Source organism: Chelonia mydas, chromosome 1 (assembly GCF_015237465.2).
Source record: "Chelonia mydas isolate rCheMyd1 chromosome 1, rCheMyd1.pri.v2, whole genome shotgun sequence".
In the NCBI taxonomy this organism is placed as follows: Eukaryota; Metazoa; Chordata; order Testudines; family Cheloniidae; genus Chelonia; species Chelonia mydas.
In genome coordinates this window covers 56625207-56644829 of record NC_057849.1, presented here as the reverse complement: position 1 = coordinate 56644829, position 19623 = coordinate 56625207, and the positions used below count along the sequence as shown (strand labels likewise).

General features: G+C 42.5%; 1 protein-coding gene across 2 annotated transcripts; it reads right to left on the bottom strand.

Annotated features, from left to right (window-relative positions):
- Positions 1 to 9021: 9021 nt before the first annotated feature.
- On the bottom strand, positions 9022 to 18889 carry SPRYD7 (SPRY domain containing 7). Of its 2 annotated transcripts, XM_037893386.2 has the most exons (5): positions 17977 to 18889; positions 15231 to 15347; positions 13978 to 14144; positions 11704 to 11806; positions 9022 to 10003 (listed from the first exon to the last, which is right to left on the bottom strand). In XM_037893386.2, the coding sequence occupies exons 1-5, from the start codon at positions 18377 to 18379 to the stop codon at positions 9906 to 9908; spliced, it is 888 nt and encodes a 295-aa protein (XP_037749314.2). In that variant the 5' UTR covers positions 18380 to 18889; the 3' UTR covers positions 9022 to 9905. The 2 variants fall into 2 exon arrangements, with proteins under 2 accessions (XP_037749314.2, XP_037749317.1); XM_037893389.2 differs by lacking the exon at positions 15231 to 15347 and having other exon boundaries at positions 17977 to 18177.
- Positions 18890 to 19623: the final 734 nt, after the last annotated feature.

Sequence of the window (19623 nt, the reverse complement as noted above, 5' to 3'; positions counted from 1 at the left end):
CAAATGAAATAAAAACCTTAAATGAATCCACACGTTCCATAGAATCTCTGTGGATTCCGTGCTCTAATAAGAATAGAACAGTAGGGATCTATTATCGACCACCTGACCAGGACAGTGATAGTGATGATGAAATGCTAAGGGAGATTAGAGAGGCTATCAAAATAAACTCAATAATAGTGGGGAATTTCAATTATCCCCAAATTGACTGGGTACATGTCACCTCAAGACGAAATGCAGAGACAAAATTTCTCGATACTTTAAATGACTGCTTCTTGGAGCAGCTAGTACAGGAACCCACAAGGGGAAAGGCAACTCTCGATCTAGTCCTGAGTGGAGCGCAGGATCTGGTCCAAGAAGAAACTATAACAGGACCGCTTGGAAATAGTGACCATAATATAATAACATTTAACATTCCTGTGGTGGGAAGAACACCTCAACATCCCAACAGTGTGGCATTTCATTTCAGAAAGGGAAACTATGCAAAAATGAGGAGGTTACTTAAACAGAAATTAAAAGGTACAGTGACTAGAGTGAAATCCCTGCAAACTGCATGGACACTTTTCAAAGATACCATAACAGAGGCTCAACTTAAATGTGTACCCCAAATTAAAAAACACAGTAAAAGAACTAAAAAAGTCACCCTGGCTTAACAACCATGTAAAAGAAGCAGTGAGAGATAAAAAGGCATCTTTTAAAAAGTGGAAGTCAAATCCTTGTGAGGCAAATAGAAAGGAAAATAAATACTGCCAAATTAAATGTAAAAATGTAATAAGAAAAGCCAAAAAGGAGTTTGAAGAACAGCTAGACAAAAACTCAAAAGGTAATAAAATGTTTTTTAAGTACATCAGAAGCAGGAAGCCTGCTGAACAACCAGTGGGGCCCCTGGACGATTGAGATACAAAAGGAGCACTTAAAGACGATAAAGTCATCGCGGAGAAACTAAATGAATTCTTTGCTTCAGTCTTCACGGCTGAGGATGTTAGGGAGATTTCCAAACCTGAGGTGTCTTTTGTAGGTGACAAATCTGAGGAATTGTCACAGACTGAAGTGTCACTAGAGGAGGTTTTGGAATTAATTGAGAAACTTAACAGTAGCAAGTCACTGGGACCAGATGGCATTCACCTAAGAGCTCTGAAGGAACTCAAATGTGAAATTGCGGAACTGTTAACTATAGTTTGTAACCTGCCCTTTACATCAGCTACTGTACCCAATGACTGGAAGATAGCTAATGTAACGCCAATATTTAAGAAGGGCTCTAGAGGCGATCCTGGCAATTACAGACTGGTAGTCTAACATCAGTACCGGGCAAATTAGTTGAAACAATAGTAAAGAATAAAATTGTCAGACACATAGAAGAACATAAATTGTTGCACAAAAGTCCACATGGTTTCTGTAAAGAGAGATCATGTCTTACTAATCTATTAGAGTTCTTTGAGGGGGTCAACAAACATGTGGACAAGGGGGATCCAGTGGACATAGTGTACTTAGACTTCCAGAAAGCCTTTGAGAAGGTCCCTCATCAAAGGCTCTTACGTAAGTTAAGCTGTCATGGGATAAAAGGGAAGATCCTTTCATGGACTGAGAACTGGTTAAAAGACAGGGAACAAAGAGTAGGAATAAACCGTAAATTTTCAGAATGGAGAGCTGTAACTAGTGGTGTTCCCCAAGGGTCAGTCCTAGGACCAATCCTCTTCAACTTATTTATAAATGGTCCGGAGAAAGGGGTAAACAGTGAGGTGGCAAAGTTTGCAGATGATACTAAACTGCTCAAGATAGTTAAGACCAAAGCAGACTGTGACGAACTTCAAAAAGATCTCACAAAACTAAGTGATTGGGCAACAAAATGGCAAATGAAATTTAATGTGGATAAATGTAAAGTAATGCACATTGGAAAAAATAACCCCAACTATACATACAATATGATGGGGGCTAATTTAGCTACAACTAATCAGGAGAAAGATCTTGGAGTCATCGTGGATAGTTCTCTAAAGACGTCCAAGCAGTGTGCAGCGGGAGTCAAAAAAGCAAACGGGATGTTAGGAATAATTAAAAAAGGGATAGAGAATAAGATGGAGAATATCTTATTGCCCTTATATAAATCCATGGTACGCCCACAACTTGAATACTGCGTACATATGTGGTCCCCTCATCTCAAAAAAGATATACTGGCATTAGAAAAGGTTCAGAAAAGGGCAACTAAAATGATTAGGGGTTTGGAATGGGTCCCATATGAGGAGAGATTAAAGAGGCTAGGACTTTTCAGCTTGGAAAAGAGGAGACTAAGGGGGGATATGATAGAGGTATATAAAATCATGAGTGGTGTGGAGAAAGTGAATAAGGAAAAGTTATTTACTTGTTCCCATAATATAAGAACTAGGGACCACCAAATCAAATTAATGGGTAGCAGGTTTAAAACAAATAAAAGGAAGTTCTTCTTCACATAGCGCACAGTCAACTTATGGAACTCCTTGCCTGAGGAGGTTTTAAACCCTAACAGGGTTTGAAAGAGAACTGGATAAATTCATGGAGGTTAAGTGCATTAATGGCTATTAGCCAGGATGGGTAAGGATTGGTGTCCCTAGCCTCTGTTTGTCAGAGGATGGAGATGGATGGCAAGAGAGAGATCACTAGATCATTACCTGTTAGGTTCACTCCCTCTGGAGCACTTGGCATTGGCCACTGTCGGTAGACAGGATACTGGGCTAGATGGACCTTTGGTCTGACCCAGTATGGCCATTCTTATGTTCTGGGTCCCCAAGGATAATTATTGGCATTTCAACATCCCTAATGGTAATTTTCTGGTCTGGGAAGAAAATCCCTTCTTGCAGCTTTTCAAACAGCCTGGAGTTCCTAAAGATGCACCTTTCCCGACCATCCCATGTTGATGTCGGTGAAAAGTCCTCTGTGATTCACCAGTGCTTGCAGCACCATTGAGAAGTACCCCTTGTGGTTTATGTACTGGTTGGCAAGGTGGTCCGGTGCCAAGATAGGGATATGCATTCCATCTATCGCCCCACCACAGTTTGGGAAATGTGCAGGTCATAGTGGATGGCTTTGTTATGATGGGGTTCCCTGAGTCACTACCCTTGTTAGCAGAAGGTCACTGATTGGCTTGGCTACTTGGATCACAGCAGTCCCCATGGTAGATTTGCTCACTCCGAATTTATTCCTGACTGACTGGTAGCAGTCAGGCATAGCAAGCTTCCACAGGGCTATCACCGCTTGCTTCTCAACTGTCATGGCAGGTCTCATCTTGGTATCCCTGTGCTTCAGGATGGGGGAAAGCAACTCACAAAGTTCCATGAAAGTGGCATTACGCATGCAAAAGTTTCGCAGCCACTGGGAATCATTGCATACCTGCAACACTATGTGGTCCCACCAGTCTGTGTTTGTTTGCCGGGCCCAGAATCGGGGTTCTACTGTATCAACCTGCCCCACTGCTGCCATGATGTCCCAATTGCCACATCCCGTGCTTTCAGGAACGTCTGTGTCCATGTTCTCCTCACAATCGTCCTCGTGCTGGCAGTTCCTAGCCAGGTTCTGCACATACTGCAGGATAATGTGCAAGGTGTTTACAATGTTCACAACAGCAGCGCTGAGCTGAGCGGGCTCCATGCTTGCCATGCTATGGCAGCTGCATGGGTAACCCAGGAAAAAAGGCACAAAACGATTGTTTGCCGTTGCTTTCAAGGAGGGAGGGAGGGAGAGGAGACAGACGACATGTACCCAAAATCACCTGTGACCATGTTTTTGCCCCATCAGGCATTGGGAGCTTAACCCAGAATTCCAATGGGCAGCAGGGACTGTGGGATAGCTACCCACAGTGCACCACTCTGTGAGTCAATGTTAGCTACAGTACTGAGGATGCACTCCACCAACCTACTGCGCTTAGTGGGGACATACATGATCGACTGTATAAAATCGCTTTCTAAAGATCGACTTCTATAAAATTGACCTAATTTCATAGTGTAGACATACCCTTAGTCACAAGGAAGAAGAGCTGCTTAGACATTTGATGTCCTTCGCTGTGATCAGTGAGATGGGCTGTGGTATAAGAAGATTCAAGGAACATAGTCCCTTGAAATCTCTCATGAATAGCCATTATCTTCTGAAGTTCCAGCATTTTAGTATGAGACACGCTTCAGATGATTTTCATTTAAGGAAGGATGATTTAATCATTAAGGAAGGGATAGATAATAACTCAGAAAATATCATATTGCCTCTATATAAATCCATGGTACGCCCACACCTTGAATAATGCAGATGTGGTTGCCCCATCTCAAAAAAGATATATTGGAATTGGAAAAGTGCAAGAAAAATGATTAGGGGTATAGAACGGCTTCTGTATGAGGAGAGATTAATAAGACTGGGACTTTTCAGCTTGGAAAAGAGACGACTAAGGGGGGATATGATAGAGGTCTATAAAATCATGACTGTTGTGGAGAAAGTAAATAGGGAAGTGTTATTTACTCCTTCTCATAACACAAGAACTAGGGGTCACCAAATGAAGTTAATAGGCAGCAGGTTTAAAACAAACAAAAGGAAATATTTCTTCACACAATGCACAGTCAACCTGTGGAACTCTTTGCCAGAGGATGTTGCGAAGGCCCAGACTATAACAGGGTTCAAAAAAGCACTAGATCAGGGATCGGCAACCTTTGGTACACGGCCAGCCAGGCCAGTTTGTTTACCTGCCGTGTCCGCAGGTTCGGCCAATCGCAGCTCCCACTGGCCATGGTTCGCCTCTCCAGGCCACTGGGAGCTGCGATTGGCTGAACCTGCGGACGCAGCAGGTAAACAAACCGGCCTGGCCCGCCAGGGGGCTTACCCTGGCAGGCCGTGCGCCAAAGGTTGCTGATCCCTGCACTAGATAAATTCATGGAGGATAGGTCCATCAATGGCTATTAGCCAGGATGGGCACGGATGGTGTCCCTAGCCTCTGTTTGCCAGAAGCTGGGAATGAGCGACAGGAAATGGATCACTTTATGATTACCTGTTCTGTTCATTCCCACTGGGGTACCTGGCATTGGCCACTGTCGGAAGACAGGTTTCAGAGTAACAGCCGTGTTAGTCTGTATTCGCAAAAAGAAAAGGAGTACTTGTGGCACCTTAGAGACTAACCAATTTGAGCATAAGCTTTCGTGAGCGTTTTGAGCATAAGTTTTTGCTCACGAAAGCTTATGCTCAAATAAATTGGTTAGTCTCTAAGGTGCCACAAGTACTCCTTTTCTTTTTGTCGGAAGACAGGATCCTGGGCTAGATGGACCTTTGGTCTGACCCAGTATGGCCGTTCTTATGAGATGCTGTATAAATAAATCTAATGTCACTGCTCTCTACTTCCAGTACAAGTTAAGGAAAATTATAATATGGTTGAATTGTGCACACAGTCTAACTCAAGATTATATTCACAGTGTAAGCAAGAGTGGATGCCAAGTCACTTCCATGGAAAAGTCTGGCAGTTCAGCAGAAAAGAGCTCTTAGCTGCAAGAAACAAAGATTGAGTCATATTTCTTAGATGCTCCAGTACAATTGGCGAGCAAAACATGTTAAAACCTCTGTTGCTGGGAAATCTAAATTCCCTTCAGCCTTAAAATATCTGAACTTGGAATTGGATAACTTGGGTTCTTTTCATCAGTGAAAAAATGTTATCATGGATAACCGTTGCACTAGTTTTGTTTGGGAGTATTTTATGCCAAAAATACACAGGTATCTGGGCCAAAATAAACTTTGGCAAAATGTAGATGAGTTGGTGAAAATTGCTTGTCATAGGCAAGTCAGCAGAGTGCACGCCGGAGAAAGTGGTCACGGTATAAAATCTGATCAATAAATGCCAGATGAAAGCTCCAGCTACATGGGATTCCACAATCTTTAGTTGGCCAAAATATTATCTGATGAATCCTCACTTCAAAACTGCAGCTATTCTTCAACATTTTCGTAAACAAACTAAAGGAAATGTAAATTTAAATTAAATTTTTAGTTAATACAAAGCCAAAAGGAATGGCAACTACAATTGTAGGTAGATCAAAAATGCATATGAATCTGGATAATTTGTGATTTTGCCCAGTCTACAGTGAGCTGATATGTAAAGAAATGCAGAAGAACACAAGTATCAGCCAGATACTACAGAAAATTCTTTCCCGGGTAAGATCCAAGTTACCCGGGAAAGAATTTTCTGTAGTATCTGGCTGATGAATCTTGCCCATATGCTCAGGGTTTAGCTGATCGCCATATTTGGGGTCGGGAAGGAATTTTCCTCCTGGGCAGATTGGAAGGCCCTGGAGGTTTTTCGCCTTCCTCTGTAGCATGGGGCACGGATCACTTGCTGGAGGATTCTCTGCTCCTTGAGGTCTTTAAACTACAATTTGAGGACTTCAATAGCACAGATATAGGTGTGAGGTTTTTTTGTGGGAGTGGTGGGTGAAATTCTGTGGCCTGCGTTGTGCAGGAGGTCAGACTAGATGATCATAATGGTCCCTTCTGACCTAAATATCTATGAATCTATGAATAAGTACAGAGGAGTAGTGTGTTCTCTTGTGAATTTCTGTAATCTCAATCTCCAGTTTAATCAATTGCAGCTAAGAAAAGAGGAATCAACACAGTGTGGATGGATAAGAGAGCTGAAATAACACCGCAATAATATAAACATTCATTTGAATAAAATTCAAGCATTCACATCATATTCAGATCTTTTCCTTGTTTTTTGTTGCAAAGCAAGTTTGCATAAAGGGAAAATATTGCATATACTCTCATTCAGGTATATATTCACATGAGCATTGTCACCAGAGGGTTTGCAAAGCCATCTTTGAAGGCTCTGTATGGATCTGGGAGTAGAAGCATTCATGGGACTCAAAAGACCCATTGAACAGCATGAACAACAAATTCTTCTTTGACGGCCCATAGAGGCTGAAGTATGTTTGCATAAACTTTTCATTGAATAATGAGTAAACTTGTGAAAATCAGATCATGGATAATTTACCAACAGAAACAAGGGTTCAATTAATTGAATTATTCACTGCAAACAACTGCATCAGATCTTGATCATCATACTTAACATTGATATCTCCTGATATACATTGTTACAATCTTTGTCCTCCCAACCCTCTCCTCATTCGTCCTTCCTAACTTTATGCGGTCTAATTTGGATTTTAAGATCCTTGAAATAGGAGCCTCATTTTATTTATCTGCAAAATACCATACACAGCCATAGTACTGTATAAATAAGAATGCTGCTGATAAACATGCAAACTGGATTACATGCTCTGGCAAGCCTATTTGGTAGTTGATGCACAGACCTATCAACTGCAAATTTTGCTGCCAAGGACCAGAAAATGTACAGCATAAAGTGTTACACATTGCTACAGCAGGCTGCCTATGTCTGAACATTCAAAGGTTAAACAAACACGGGTGCACACAATAATTAATGAAAAAGCCTTAACACTTCCAATTAAAAACAATGATGATTCTTTCTGGTTAACACCTTTACTACTTGGTAAATATTTAGCTAATTATTATTAAAAATTGATTACCAGAGCAATTTTTAGAGGCGTCCATTACAGTCCATTCCACTGGACAAGGCATAGGACTGGAAGCATCCTTCTATTTCTAGGTCTTCAACTGACTTGCTATGAGATGTTGGCCAAGTCATTTAATCTCTGTGCCTCTTTTCTCACCTGTAAAATGGGTGAACAGTATCATCCACTTTTTCAAAGTACTTTAAGATTATCGTTAGCAGGTAAAAAGTGCACTCTTTCTACATACTGACAGATTCACAAACAGTAAATGCAATGTTCTCCATTACTTCATATGGTACTCAAGTGACTCTCAATGTGTTATTTTATAAGAGGAAGAAAGCCATAATGTACAATAGGAGAGAAAATTCACATCCCATTTAAAATAACGGGAAATCAGCAACTTCCTAAGATGTAAGAGTAAGCTCTTAAATTTTTTTGGATAATTTAACAACTGATTTAAACACTTACATTGATCAAAACATTTTAAAAGTAGAATTTACAATTTTGAAGACCACTGTCTTCTCTGTGCTTTCAAACAGGACCTGGATTCTCTGTCTTACTCTACATCAGATTCAGGATGGCAGCTTCCTGTATGTTAAGTATTCTTTAATAAATTAAAAACACATTTTTTAGTTATTTGTTCTTTGAAGTTAGATACAGTGGTTATAATTTCTTTAAATACTTCTCCCTTCCCCAAAAAATACCAGCAAGTTTTAGTTCCATATCAAGTGCTTTCATTTCATCTTCCTATTCTTTCACATGGCACAAAGGACCATGGAGACATTACTAAAGGAGAAGCATCAAGAAGGGAAATTCAACCCTCCCCCCCAATAGATTCCTTTCTAATTTCAAGAGTGGACAAATTTGATTGCAGAAGCATCATGATTTGTCTCAGCTGATATATGGCACAAAGACATAGTCATGCCCCAAAAGAACGTTCCACGTGGCCTGGAACTTGCCTCCAAGTGGCTAATATTGCAAGTTTCAGGGGAAGAGCATTAACCCTCTCCATTCTCACCCCAATCCCCAAATATTCCTAATCTTATACTACACTATTGAAGACGCATCATGCTCTAGATATGAGCTGGGCCTTATGGCATCATCTGTTGCTGTGTCAATTTCAGCACTGGGAGATCACAGCATGGTAAAGGAAACGCTGGGCCTTTGAGGCCAAGGAGAAGTCTTTAAACAAATACAGAAAATTATGAAGTGAAAGAAAGGCTCAGAGAAAGTCAGCTGTATTTGAAAAGTTCAGAATAAAAGAACCTCAAATATTTAAAGGCATCACAGCATTCACTCATCATATAAATGTGTTAGTCCATGGACAGCCAAAAAAAAAAATCTTACTAAAAGTTCTTAACACACACACATCAGGATATACAAAAAGGTTTTCTTTGCAAAAAATATGAAAAGGTGCATACTGCATACATGACAAGCATACTGCATACATGACAAGGAAAGCATCACCTGATCTTTTATAGTTATCGGAATCACGTTTTAGAACAGCACGTTAACCATTATTCATTTTATTACTGGTTCCAGAAAAAAAAAATTTAAATAAAATATTCCATAAAGAATCTGATTTACAGTTTAGATGTAAAGCTTCATCGTAATATCCAACATACCATCCCTGCCATTGTATACATCACAATTAATCTGTACCTACTCTGCCACCAGAGTAACACAGCATGATGGTCTTCATAAATACATCTGGTGTTTAGGTTTGCTTTTTTACAACAAAATAATGTTTTGACTGTTACTAAAAAGTATTCTGTCACACTTAAAGCAAATGAAAAGCTATGAGATTTATCTAAACTCAAGAGGAATATTAGCTGTTTAACAACTAGAAATGGGTAGGTTACAAGTTTCAAGAGAAAAAACAAAATCTAGCTGCCAATCGTATCATTAGTCATTGTGCAGAACAAGGACATAGCAATCCAAACAGACTATTAGCACAGTGCTCTCTTTTTACAAGGTACATAACTTCTGAGTGGGAAGGAACAGGAAAAAATCACGAGACAACTATCTATCCCTGTAGCTTTATGGAAACATACTGTCACGCATATGAATTATTCCCTTTATAAAGCTCAAATTGAAACCAAAAGTTCATTTAATACTGTGGCAATTATACCCTTTAGTTTCCATTTACATCAAATACAAATCAGAAAACTGCCCCAAAACACTGATTTTCACATCACAAAACAGTTGTCAAAATCTACCATTTGTAACACAATTCTCTAGTGTTGCAGTTAACACTTTGGTTCTTCAGACAACAGTCACAAGTACTTTACTAAAAAATACAGATGTGTTTCCTACAGGTAAACGTGAAGCTTTATTTAAGATGGCAAAGGCTTTATAACAGTGTAGGGGTGCAAGTTTTCAGTACGAAGATATTCAGAAGATTTGTTGCTCAAAGAGTATTTTTTCAAACCCTGTTGGAGGAGTGTGATAAAATTCACTGAACTGACAATCCAAGATGGCACTGTCATCAACTGTAGGACAGAAGCAAAGAGAAAAATAATTAGAGGAGAACAGCATTTATTTTGACTATACATGACACCAAATTAGATTATATACATCAATACATTGTGTGTCCACAATAACTGAAACACAAAGGATATTCACCAATATATCAGTAACATACATGCAGTAAAGACAAATAAGATCTTCTTGGTTAATCTGTAGAAAAGATCCTAGACTACAATCAAGCAGGCCAAATCATGTTTATTTCCTACAGAATACTTAAATTTGCAAAAGACTTCGCTGAAATCAATGAAAGTTTTGCTATTTATTTTACTGAGAGTGCTAATAAGCCTTAAAGCAACTCTCCTCAACTTCTAGGGCCCTCATTTCCGTCTCCACTACTTTGGAAGCCCACAGGCCAAACATGGTAATGGTGAGACATGAAAGAGGATGCATCTCTATGACATGCTTCCCATTCCCCTGCTTGGTGTCAAGCCATCTGCTGAGGTTAGGACATCAGAACCCTGCTTGACTGTTATTTTTAGACACCTGGATATTAAAAATAAACCATTCAAAACAATAATATTGCCACGAGACTTTCTGCCTAATTCTAGGTGGAGTATTAGAGGATTAAAATGGAAATTCTGACAGATCATTAACTGCAGCAATACTTCACAGGCAGCTTTAGTGAAGTATACTTCATAGTGTAGCACTGCTCGTCAGAAAAATCAGATCTATTTAATGAGTCTTTAAAAGAAACATTCCTCTAAGCCACACCTCATGTGACAGCAGTATATCAATTCCAATTCCAACCCCCCCCCCCCCAAAAAAAAAAAAAAAAAGAAAGAAACAACAAAACCAAATATAATATTTTGGTCAAGAATTTAGATATCCTGAAGTCAAGATATTTGGCTTTTCCCACAGCAGCCTTAACTGAGCTCACAAGTACTATCTTGTGTTATGTGTGTGTTGACTTCACACTTTAATATTTGTGCAGATGTGCCTGGGATTCAGCTGCTGAAGGAAGCAACTTTGAATTTGACTTGTGTTATAAGTTCCCATACATGACATCATTTAACTTCTGTACTGAGTTTATTTTAAAAATCTCTAAGATTCTGGTCTGAAACCTCGATAAATTAAATGGTTGAGAGCAATTTCTCCTTTCAGATGCCTATGAATACATAGCATTAAATTAAGGGTTTTATTACTTGTAATTTGTAACATGGAGGTGTCACCTGAATGTAATTTGCAAATCATCAGGTGTTATAGCAATAAACTAATCCATTGTGAAGCATGGAAATTCTTGGGAATTTATGTCAGCTCTTGAAAGATGACGACAGGAGAGGGAGTCTGGCAATAAAAAGTCACCTCACACCGAAGCCTAAAACTTCAGTGGTGTGGGATTAGGCATGGAGAAAGGAGGAGGAAGTTTAAAAAAAAAGGTACAGACCAGGGTGCCCAAGTCCCTGCTGCAGCAAGTAGACTGTTTATGAAAGCTACCTACTCCCGAAGTCTAAATTCTCTCCACTGTAACTCCATTTCCAAAGCAATGGGAAGATGACATGTTAGCTACCTAACAAAAGTCTGTTCTCCCATTCTAACCAATGTGGTGTCTGGCAGCCAGAATCCCAATAATACAATATTCACAGGACTAAAACTAATAATGTGGTTTGAGAGAATACTGCTATTAAGATTGACCACACTGAAAAAGTTTGAGAACCCAACTTACCATATACTACAGGATAGACAGTCCCTCTGATTCCTGAAGCTGGACAATGCATATTCTTTCCATTTAAATATACATTTAATTCTACATGGTCATATGTAATACCCTATAAGGCAAAATAGGAAATGTTAACATAAGATCATCAAGTTGATATACGTGAGAATGCTTACAACTATTTCTTTTTACAGCTAATCTAGCTGAACACAATGGGCAGTTTCTAATACGATGGCATAAACCACAGTCTCCTAAAAGAACTCACTAGACCATTTTTCTGGACACTTAAAAAGTCAATAATTAAGAATATTTAATTATATTTGAACTCGCAAGCACCAAAAGCGCTTGCAGGCTTATCCAATCAGGGGACAGCAGCAATAACAATCGACTTATTTGACGAACAGAAGCTAACCAACTTAGCTCAAATTGTGAATCTACAGAGCTCAGGCAGTTAACAAAGTAATGCATTTGTTACTTATTATCCTTCAAGTGTTTTAACTTCAGCTTTGCAGACTAAATAGTTTGAGTGAGCCTTTAAAGAGACTGCAACACAGCAAGATTCTCTCCCAAGCAAGCCACCTAAGCAGGGGATTTTTTTTTAAACTTCAGATACCTGGCAATAATCTATGTATATGAAACTCACAAACATCAGCAATTAATAAAAGATATTGAAAAAGTTGGTATTAGAAACAATGTTAAACTTATCACTTCTGTGTATATAAAAAAAATTCTAATAATGTTAAAAAAGTAGTAATACAGTAGACCCCTTTAAATATACAGGGTAATTTTAAATATATTTTCGAAGTGTTGAGGCGTGAGAGGGAGCATGAGCCATACAGATTCCCAAGTCCCTCTCATTCATCTTTCCAACATTTTTTTCTCCCTATCCCCAGTCTAATTTCCTCTCCCTTTTCTAAATTGAATCCCAGCTTGACTAAAAATACAACCCCTTTATCCCAATACCTTTGCTACAAATCTTCTTCCAAGGCTGCTAGGGCCACTCCCTCTGCCTGCTAACCAAGCATAGACCAACAAAGAGCTCTTGTGCTCCCTGGGTACAATCTCATCTCAATCTCCAGTGCATTCTGGGATATCTTTCAGCAGGGAGCCCAGCCACAAAGAGCTTGGGATCTCTACGGGTCACGGCCCCATCAGGTTTATAGGCAAATTCATCAACCCTAGTAGCAGTGGGTAGCAATGAAGCACTATTGTGATGGGGTATGTAAAACCCATTCTGTCACAGTCACTAAGGGGTAAAGGGACAGAATAGCTACCTCCCCAGGTGTGGTTAATTGACCTGCCACACTTGAAATAAGCAATCCAGGCACAGGACTACTTTGCATCAGCAGTAAACTGGCATGAAGCCACCAAAGGAGCAGGACTAGAAACCTCTTGAGGACTGGAATGAGACTGCAGCGGAAAACCCACCAGACTAAATGGGTATCCTTCCTCCTGCACACCATGAGGTAGCAGGAAGACTGGACTCTCTAAGGGCCTGCTGCCACGCCTAGGAGGAAGACAGCATAAGGATCTGAAGATAGTGGGAGCTGAACTGAAAGGCTAGAAGAGCAAACACTTAAAGGGCCAGTGTACTTCTGATGAACAAGAGGGCAGGCAAGAGGGTATGAGCCCCTTCATGTCTATCTCACTTCTCCAGAAAAGGTGGTGGCAGGGGGATCTATGAAAGGGAGAGAGAGTTGGGGAGAAGAAAAGTAAGGAATATTTGACCCTGAACAGCACTTTCCTCTACCCATTACTCCCCAAAAGTATTGGAACCAAATTCTATTCCAACTATGCCCCTGCTAATGATGTGGATTAGAAAAGACAGTGAGGAAGGAACATGCCTAACTTAGGGTGCATTATTGGCACAAGACCTCATGATAAATACATAACTATGTTTTACTAAATGATTACAATTCTGAAGGGTTGCATTGTTCTATAATGATTTTTAGTATGAAATACTAAAAGTACTCATTTAATAAGCCTACATTTTTTACAACTCAATATCTACTGAATATTACCTTCTGATGCACTGTAAGCATATTAATTTAATAGGTTTAATCCTTTTATCAGATATTCACTTTTCAGGGCTTCAGTAAAATTCTGTGTTTAATTTTCTTGTTTGCATGGAAAGCTAGCCTTTCACAAGGATTCACTGTATTCCCTTTAACCTTGCATCAGTGCTGACAGCAAAAGCTGCTTTGGAAAATCCCAGAAACATCTATTGTTGAGCTATTCAGACACAGCGACAAATTTACATTAACAAGAACTAAGGAAACTCACCACAATGTCACCCTCCTGTGGAAGGCTGTTTGCTGGCAGCCTGTTCTTCTCCTCGTTGTTGTGGTAGAGAGCTCCATCATTCCTCATCACTAAACTATGCACATCTCGACCAAATGGAATTTGATTCAAATTTGCTTTCTGGGTTGCAACTCCAATACCCCAAACCCCTGAAAATATGATGATGATATTCTGTGAACACTTATTTGTTTCTTTTGAAATCTCAGACTGAGAGTAAGGAATATATTCCAGGTGTGTGCCACAATGACAGCAATATCATGAGTGAATTTTAATTTGAAACGCATTAGCAATTACATTCACTAGGCTGAGATAGACTTAAAAATATCCTTCCAAAACATGCTGTATCTCAGCGTTTTTCTTTTATGAGCCATCAAAATAAAAGTTATGGAGTAAAAGTCTTAGCCCTCACTCTGACCCAGTTATCACCTAAAATGATTAGAGCAGCAGTTCTCACTGGGGGAGGATTCCTGGGGCAAAGGAACGGCAGAAGATAACCAAAAGGATGTCTCTGAGGACACAGTTGCAAGCCTTGGCACAGGGGGAATGCCAGGGTCAGGGCCACAGCATATATACACCAGTGATTTCAGACAATGCAGCAGCTCATACGGCAGCCTGGGGCTGTCTAAATTACGCTGGGGATGCTTCAGTCCCAGAACCAGCCCAGAACTGGGAGGACACAAAGGTGGCTTAAAACCACATTTAAGGCCCACACTCCCAAGCTGCGAGTTCTCTGCTGCATTTCTAAGCACAGAATCATTCCCACAAGAAGCTAAAGGAGAAGAATCTGGATCCATTCTAAAATAGCAAATAAATGTAGACAGACAGCAAATATTATTGGACAAAAAGTACAAGAGCTATGTACACAGTATTTTACATACTCATAATGCAATATAAATAAAGAATTTAGCAGAAAGTAGCTCTAAATTAGGTTTATTGAAAAAATATATATACAAGAGTGTTCAAACATGGTAGTGTTTTAATACTGGCAATTCTAGTAATTTCAATTACTATTGTTTTTAATAAATCAAAGCAGCAAAATAGAAAAATGACAAATCTTTCCTACAAGATGACAGTTTAGTGTCTTATAAAAGTTTGATATTTGTAAAGTGTGTTATTTCTCATTGTAGTAGTCCAAAGATGAAGTGCACTTAATTACCAAAGGTGCAGATGCGTTGCCTGCTTGTAGTCAAATCTCAAATACCAATCTAAAGTAGAAAATAATTTTGCTAACTAACCTGTGGATTGGATTTTAAACTCAAAATAGCTCTTGTTCTGATGCAAAGGTGCATTGGCTAAGCAACCCCCCGTGCCACATATTCTTCTGCCATTTTTGACAATGACAACATCTGTTCCTGCATATACAAATAAAATACACAAACTTCAAAAAACATTGTTTTTTTTAAGTTTGGAGACATCCACTAAAACCCCTAAACAATAAGAACTATTTTCTCTTTCAACCCCAAGTAAGAGCTCCATTAGTCTATCAGAATTAGGTTGTGCAGTGCTTTCAGGTAAAGAAAGGATGTGTTTATAGGCTAGTTCATCTTTCAGCTAGAGTTCATCTATTTAAAATCTATATTCTTTAATTTCTCCTCTCAGGCTTTAAGGCAGCATGTTGATTACAACATTTCCTCAAATATCCCAGCAGCATAGCTTACAATCATTTAATTAGAAAGACACTCACTAAGAGAAAGGGGATGCAGGGCTCATGCCTTTCTCTAAATCACCTCCTTTTCTTGGTCTAGAACGGAAGGATAGGCAAATTCAGCAGAAGGCTTTTCATGAGTTGTGGTCACCAAGAATTAATCAATAAGTAAGATTCCTTTTAAGAGTTTGATTGCGAGCTTCCTTTAAAAAGGTACCTGCCAGCACACAGAACAGAACATTGAACTGTGCTAAATACTACACTCTCCTGTGGAAGATTTTCGCTCAAAAGCTTTAATAAGCATTTGTCAGCATAGGCACAGATAAGACAAAGTCCTCAAAAGCCAGTCCAATAATTTCTGAGGATGCCTGGATGTTTTCTAGCCAAGAGGATTTTTTAAATATTTGTTTGGCAAGGAGTAGGCCTTTCTTAATTGGTTTGTTGCAATGCCCTTTACGCAGGACTACAGCGGAAGACCACTCCACCCTTGTCTTAGCACAAAAGTTGTACCACTTTAACTATACTAAAATAGTTAATGCAGCAAACATACCCTTGCATGGACACAGTTATAACAGTAACTTAGAGCATGGCTACACTTGCAGATGTAGAGCCCCTTGAGTTAAACCAGTCTTTGTAGGGCGCAGTAGGGAAAGCGCTGCAGTCTGTCCACACTGACAGCTTCAAGCACACTGGCGTGGCCACACTTGCAGCAGCATTGGGAGTGGTGCATTATGGGCAGCTATCCCAGCATGCAAGTGGCTGCAACGTGCTTTTCAAATGGGGATGGGGTGGAATGTGAGAAGGGAGTGTGTTGTGTGTATGTGGGGGGAGAGAGAGTGAGTTTGTGGGGGGCTGAGAGCATGTTAGCATGTTGTCTTGTAAATTCAGACAGCAGCAGACCCCCCCCCCCCCGCCTCTCTCTCTCTCACACACACAGCATTCCACAGTAATGGTTGCTTTGTCTCGGGGGAGATAAGCAACCGGCTGTCAAAAATGGAGCTTTCAAGGGCATTTCTGCATACCTACAGCCGATTCCAAACAATGACAAGAGTGGCCACTTGACTTAAGGGGATTATGGGACATTTCCAGAGGCTGATCAGAGCGCAACACCTCGCAACACCTCGTTCACACTGGCGCCATGGCGCTCCAGCGGGGGCGCAGCAAACGTTATTCCACTCGCTGTAGCCGCGGAGTCAGAGCGCTCTATGTGCCTTGCCAGTGTGGACGGTTAGTGAGCTAGTGCATCCGGAGCTCCTTTATTGCGCTGTAACTCGCAAGTGTAGCTAAGCCCTTATACTGGTATAGTTTAGTCCCATATGGGAATAGTTTAGTCCCACATGGGAAAGGTAATAAGTTATATAGGTTTAATGTACCTTTAACAACGTCAGTTAAAAAAAAAAAAATCACTTCCCAACCAACATAATCATACTGGTAGACCAGCAGTTTATAGTCCTGGCTTTAGAACTAAAACTAGAGCAGAGTTATTTAGCAACATTTTCATGCTGGGATCATATTACACCAGTACTTCAGAGACGATGAAATTGCAGTTAGTTTCCAAATGAAATGCAAGGTGTTGTTTTTGACATATCCTTTTATTAGGCTCTGTGTGCCTTAGAGATCATTTATTTTTGTGCCATAACCTCACAATTATATAACTAAGATCACTTTGGACCGTAAGCTCTTTGGTGAGGGACGGTCACTTGTCAAATATTTGTATAGTGCCTAGCATAATTGGGCCCAACCTGGCTGTGGCGTTTAAGGGCTGCTGCAATATAAATGTAAAATAATAATAAATACTCAGGCTGACTGTGCCCGGACAGGGCATTCTCCGTGAAAGCAAATCAACGGTGGAATCTGCTGCCTTGCTGATCTGACAGACCCTGCGTTTGGTGACCTTTGTGAAAGACTGTAAAACCTAACGATTCAGCCAGGCTTCTTCCGTAATGGGGTCACCTGAGTGGGGACAGCCCTCGGGGTTTGGGGGAAGTCTTCTAAATATCGTTTTCTAGCCCTCTTAACGATCACTTTGTGACATCGGTTTTTAAAACGTTGCCATGTACACAGAACTAAAGACATCCCGCAGGCACAACAGACTAACCTAAAATAATAAATAATAATAATAATAATAATTAAAAAAACAATATAAGGAGGCAAACCACGGGCATCTCGCCGCTTATTTGCCGGGAAAGCGCCACACCCCTACCATTAATAATAACCAGGGAGCTCAGGGGCGCCAGAAACACTTACTATTCACCCCCAGCTCACACCCCCACGCCACCGGGGCGAAAGGGACCTGGGGCGGGGGTCCCTGCCCGTGGCGGGGCGCGCCCCCTTACCCATGTGCTGCGTGTCCAGCTGCACGGCGGGCATCTCCTTCAGCGGGATGTGCCCGGCGCCGCCGTCCCCGCACCAGCGCAGGCAGCAGAACACCGAGGCCGCCATCGCGTTCCCTGGGGCCGAGCCGCGGGCGGGGCGGGGCTCCGCGGGGCTGAGCCCGGCCAAGGCGGCTCGCGCGCGCGGCGAGGAAGAGGAGGAAGCGGCGGCGGCCGGCCAGAGAGCGGAGCGGAGCGCACGGGGCGCAGGGAGGGCGACGCCGCGCCTCCTGCAGGCTGGGAGGACTCGGCGCGCGCGCGGAGCCCGGCCGGCGGCGGAGGGAGCTCTGGAGCTTGGGCGGGGCCCTGTCAGGCTCCAGCCCGGCCACAGGCACGGAGGGAGGCGGGGGAGGGGGAGATCGTGCATCCTCCCCCCCCCTCACCCGGGGGACCCACCCTGGGAGGAGCCAACCCTGGGGAGCTCGGAGCCCGAGCCACTGCCCAGCTGGGCGCATGCTCAGTGCCGGGCTCGACAGGCTCGCAACTCCCCTCGCCTGACCCCGGGGAGTTTGGCCCCCAGATCCCAGCTGCGGGGCTGAGGCCACCTCACTGTAGGAGCTGGGAGGGAGCCTGAAGTGGGGTTGGCTTGGTCAGGGGCGGCCGGTTTGTATACGTTTTGGTGGAGCCCAGCGGGTCCAAGTCCTACCCCCCCCCCAAGGCTGTGGGAGGGAGTTTGGGTGCAGGCTCTGGGCGGGGGTTAGGGAGCAGAGCGCAGGCTCTGAGAGAGAGCTGGGATGCAGGCTCTGGGCTGGGGGTTAGCGTGCAGGAGGGGGCTTGGGCTCTGGGCAGGGGGTTGGGGTGTGGGAGAGGGGGAGGCGCTTCCCTTGGGCAGCTCCTGGAAGCGAGCGGCACACCTCTCTGGCAGCGGCTCCTAGGCAGGGGGGGAGGGGCCGGGAGGTCTCTTCATACTGTTGCCCACAGGTACTGCCCCCCAGCTCCCATTGGCTGCCATTCCTGGCCAATGGGAGCTGCGGAGTCGGCGCTTGGGGCGGGGGCAGCGCGCAGAGACAACCCTGCCACACACAGCCCGCCCCGGGGCTGCAGGGATGTGCCAGCTGCTTCCGGGATTGGGGCGGAGTGAGGGCAGGCAGGAAGCCACCTCAGCCCCGTTGCACTGCCAGTGGTGGCAGCCAGGGGCTCTGGAGTGCTTTTAAATTATCCGGGGGTGGCTGGGAGACACTCCGGGGGAGGCGTGCAGGGGTGGCAGGTGGGGTCAGGGGAGAGACCCAGCCCCAAACATTGGTGGAGCCAGGCCCCCGGGGCTCAGAATATTCCTGGAGCATGGTCACTGTGGGCCCATATAACTCCCCGCCCCTGGGCTTGGATGATGTTTTCTATATGCTCAGTCCCAAGCCGGCTCAGTCCTTCACAGAAACAAGCATTTGACCCAGTGGTGTGGGGTGCTGAGCACTCTCACCACCCCTGGGCGCTCTGGGCACAGGACCCCTTGCAGGATCTTCTCAATGACACCATAGAGTTGTAGGGTAACATTCGTTCTACCATGTAGCTGGTACTGAGGGCCTGGCCTGCATTCTGTCAAATAGGTCAGTTGCACCTCAGGATTTCTGCAAAGGATGGGTAATTTTATGACTAATAATAAGAACTGTAGTG

Coding starts and splice junctions, on each gene's coding strand:
- SPRYD7 (XM_037893386.2), bottom strand. CDS start 18,379: ATGCACGATCTCCCCCTCCCCCGCCTCCCTCCGTGCCTGTGGCCGGGC. Junction 14,145..15,230: donor GTTTAAAATCCAATCCACAG/GTTAGTTAGCAA, acceptor TCATATTTTCAG/GGGTTTGGGGTATTGGAGTT. Junction 11,807..13,977: donor CACAGGAGGGTGACATTGTG/GTGAGTTTCCTT, acceptor TTTGCCTTATAG/GGTATTACATATGACCATGT.